General features: G+C 42.1%; 1 protein-coding gene across 1 annotated transcript in view; it reads left to right on the top strand.

Moving 5' to 3' along the window:
- The window catches only part of SNX1 (sorting nexin 1), a 16,758-nt gene that overhangs the window by 11,971 nt on the left and 2,983 nt on the right, over positions 1 to 1,804 (top strand). Inside the window, exons 10-11 of the mRNA XM_025199903.1 lie at positions 1,078 to 1,191; positions 1,394 to 1,487. Of these exons, the coding sequence (XP_025055688.1) occupies positions 1,078 to 1,191; positions 1,394 to 1,487 (208 nt within the window). The remainder of the gene's footprint in view (positions 1 to 1,077; positions 1,192 to 1,393; positions 1,488 to 1,804) is intronic.

The raw sequence follows: 1,804 nt of genomic DNA, 5'->3' as shown, positions 1-1,804 counted from the left end.
AGAGCGTGTCTTCCAAACCAGTAGTCCTCTCATATGAGAGATTTGTACTCCAGAAATTCAGATTTGATCATCTGATTTTCAACTGGGTGCCCAAGGCTCACTAAAATAGTCTGTAGCCTCTAGCTTCTAAAAGTTAGTCTTCTAAAGTAAATGCTTTTTCTTTTGATTATCAGTCTCTTGGCTCAATCTCTGGGTTTATCTTGTGTAAATATGTATACATGATTCATACAACTGGAATAATTGAGCAGCATCTGTAAAAAGAGCTTGCAGCAGCACAGGGTGTCACAGTACCCTGGCTAACGGTCATTGGTTTATAAGTTTCACTTAACAGCTGTATTCTGCTTTGTGCAAGATCCCCACTGGAGATTTGTGCAAGATCCCCCTGTGGAGCCAGTGGGATCATCTGAAATAGTCATGCAAGTATAGAGTCTCCTTGACATGGAAGTAGACCAGTACAGTAACATTCATGGCTCACCTACTGAGTAGGGCCCCTTTTAACTCTGACTATATATATAAAAATAAAAATAAAAATAAAAATAAAATTTTTTCTCTTGGTGAAAAGAACATTCCCAGACTACAGAGCTGGTAATAACCAGCTCACTTGAAAATGGGATTGTGATGGGGGTAATATGTCCAGTCTGCAAAGAAGTAAAATCTGTTCCCTAATTCCACTGATGTATAGACCTACTGGTTCCTGGAGAGCCCCTAAGTATCTCTAAACTGTGGGTGAATGTCTTGAGTAACAGTTTGACATGACACTGCATGATCAGTAAACAAGGCAGTAAATGACTGCAGATGTGTCCCGATGGCACTAGATTGTGCTGCATCACTAGACTGTCTTGGCCTCATCAGACTAGGTTTGTTTGTTTTGGTTTTTTTTAATGTACTGAATCTGTTCCCTACTAATCATTCCAACTAAGGACTGTTACAAGTTGTGGGACTAGGTAAGTGGATCTCCTATCCCAGTTGCCCTCCACTGTAATATTTCTACTGTGTCCATACTTCATTCCAAGGAATCCAAAATTTGGCTATCACCACAAACAGAAAAACATTTGATCTCTCGTGCTCTCTCTACAGCTGCCCCGAGCAATAGGTACCCAGGCACTGAGTGGAGCAGGAATACTGAAGATGTTCAACAAAGCCACTGATGCTGTTAGCAAAATGACCATCAAGATGAATGAATCAGATATAGTAAGTGTTAAGATCTTCAGGGAGCCCCTGCTGTCCACTTGACTTGGATGCTTTGAAGCTGGGGGTTCTCTAACTGCTCAAAAAGAAAATGGGTTGGCTGAGACATCAGCCAGACTAGTGATTTTTTTTTTTTTTTTTTTTTTTTTTTTTTGTGATTCCATTCATGGGGAATGAGCCCTGCTCTGAATTTGTCCATTTTCAGTGGTTTGAAGAGAAGCTTCAGGAAGTGGAGTGTGAGGAGCAGCGTCTGCGGAAACTACATGCTGTTGTAGAAACACTAGTTAACCACAGGAAAGGTAATCGGCCCAGAACCTGAACTACAGAATTTCAGGGTCCATATGTTTGTAGTTGGATGGGGAACCTTGTGTGGGGATTGAAATGATGTAGTTTGAGAGGACCTGCCAGATCTGCTAGCACCAGCTCTGCTAAAGGCTCCCTCCTGGCTAACTTCTGCTAGTAACAACTACCTGCAGCTGGGGCACAACAGTTCTGCTGTCTTCAAGTTAATACAAAGTATTCACTAGCCACCTGTGTTCATACTTGTCCTCCCACAGTTTCTCTGCCAACTTGCTGCCTTTTCCTGCTAGCTAGAGTCACCTAGCTCCAAGCTACA

The sequence above is a fragment of the Alligator sinensis genome, unplaced genomic scaffold, assembly GCF_000455745.1.
Source record: "Alligator sinensis unplaced genomic scaffold, ASM45574v1 scaffold1097_1, whole genome shotgun sequence".
Classification (NCBI taxonomy): domain Eukaryota; kingdom Metazoa; phylum Chordata; order Crocodylia; family Alligatoridae; genus Alligator; species Alligator sinensis.
This window is presented reverse-complemented; position numbering and strand designations above follow the sequence as displayed.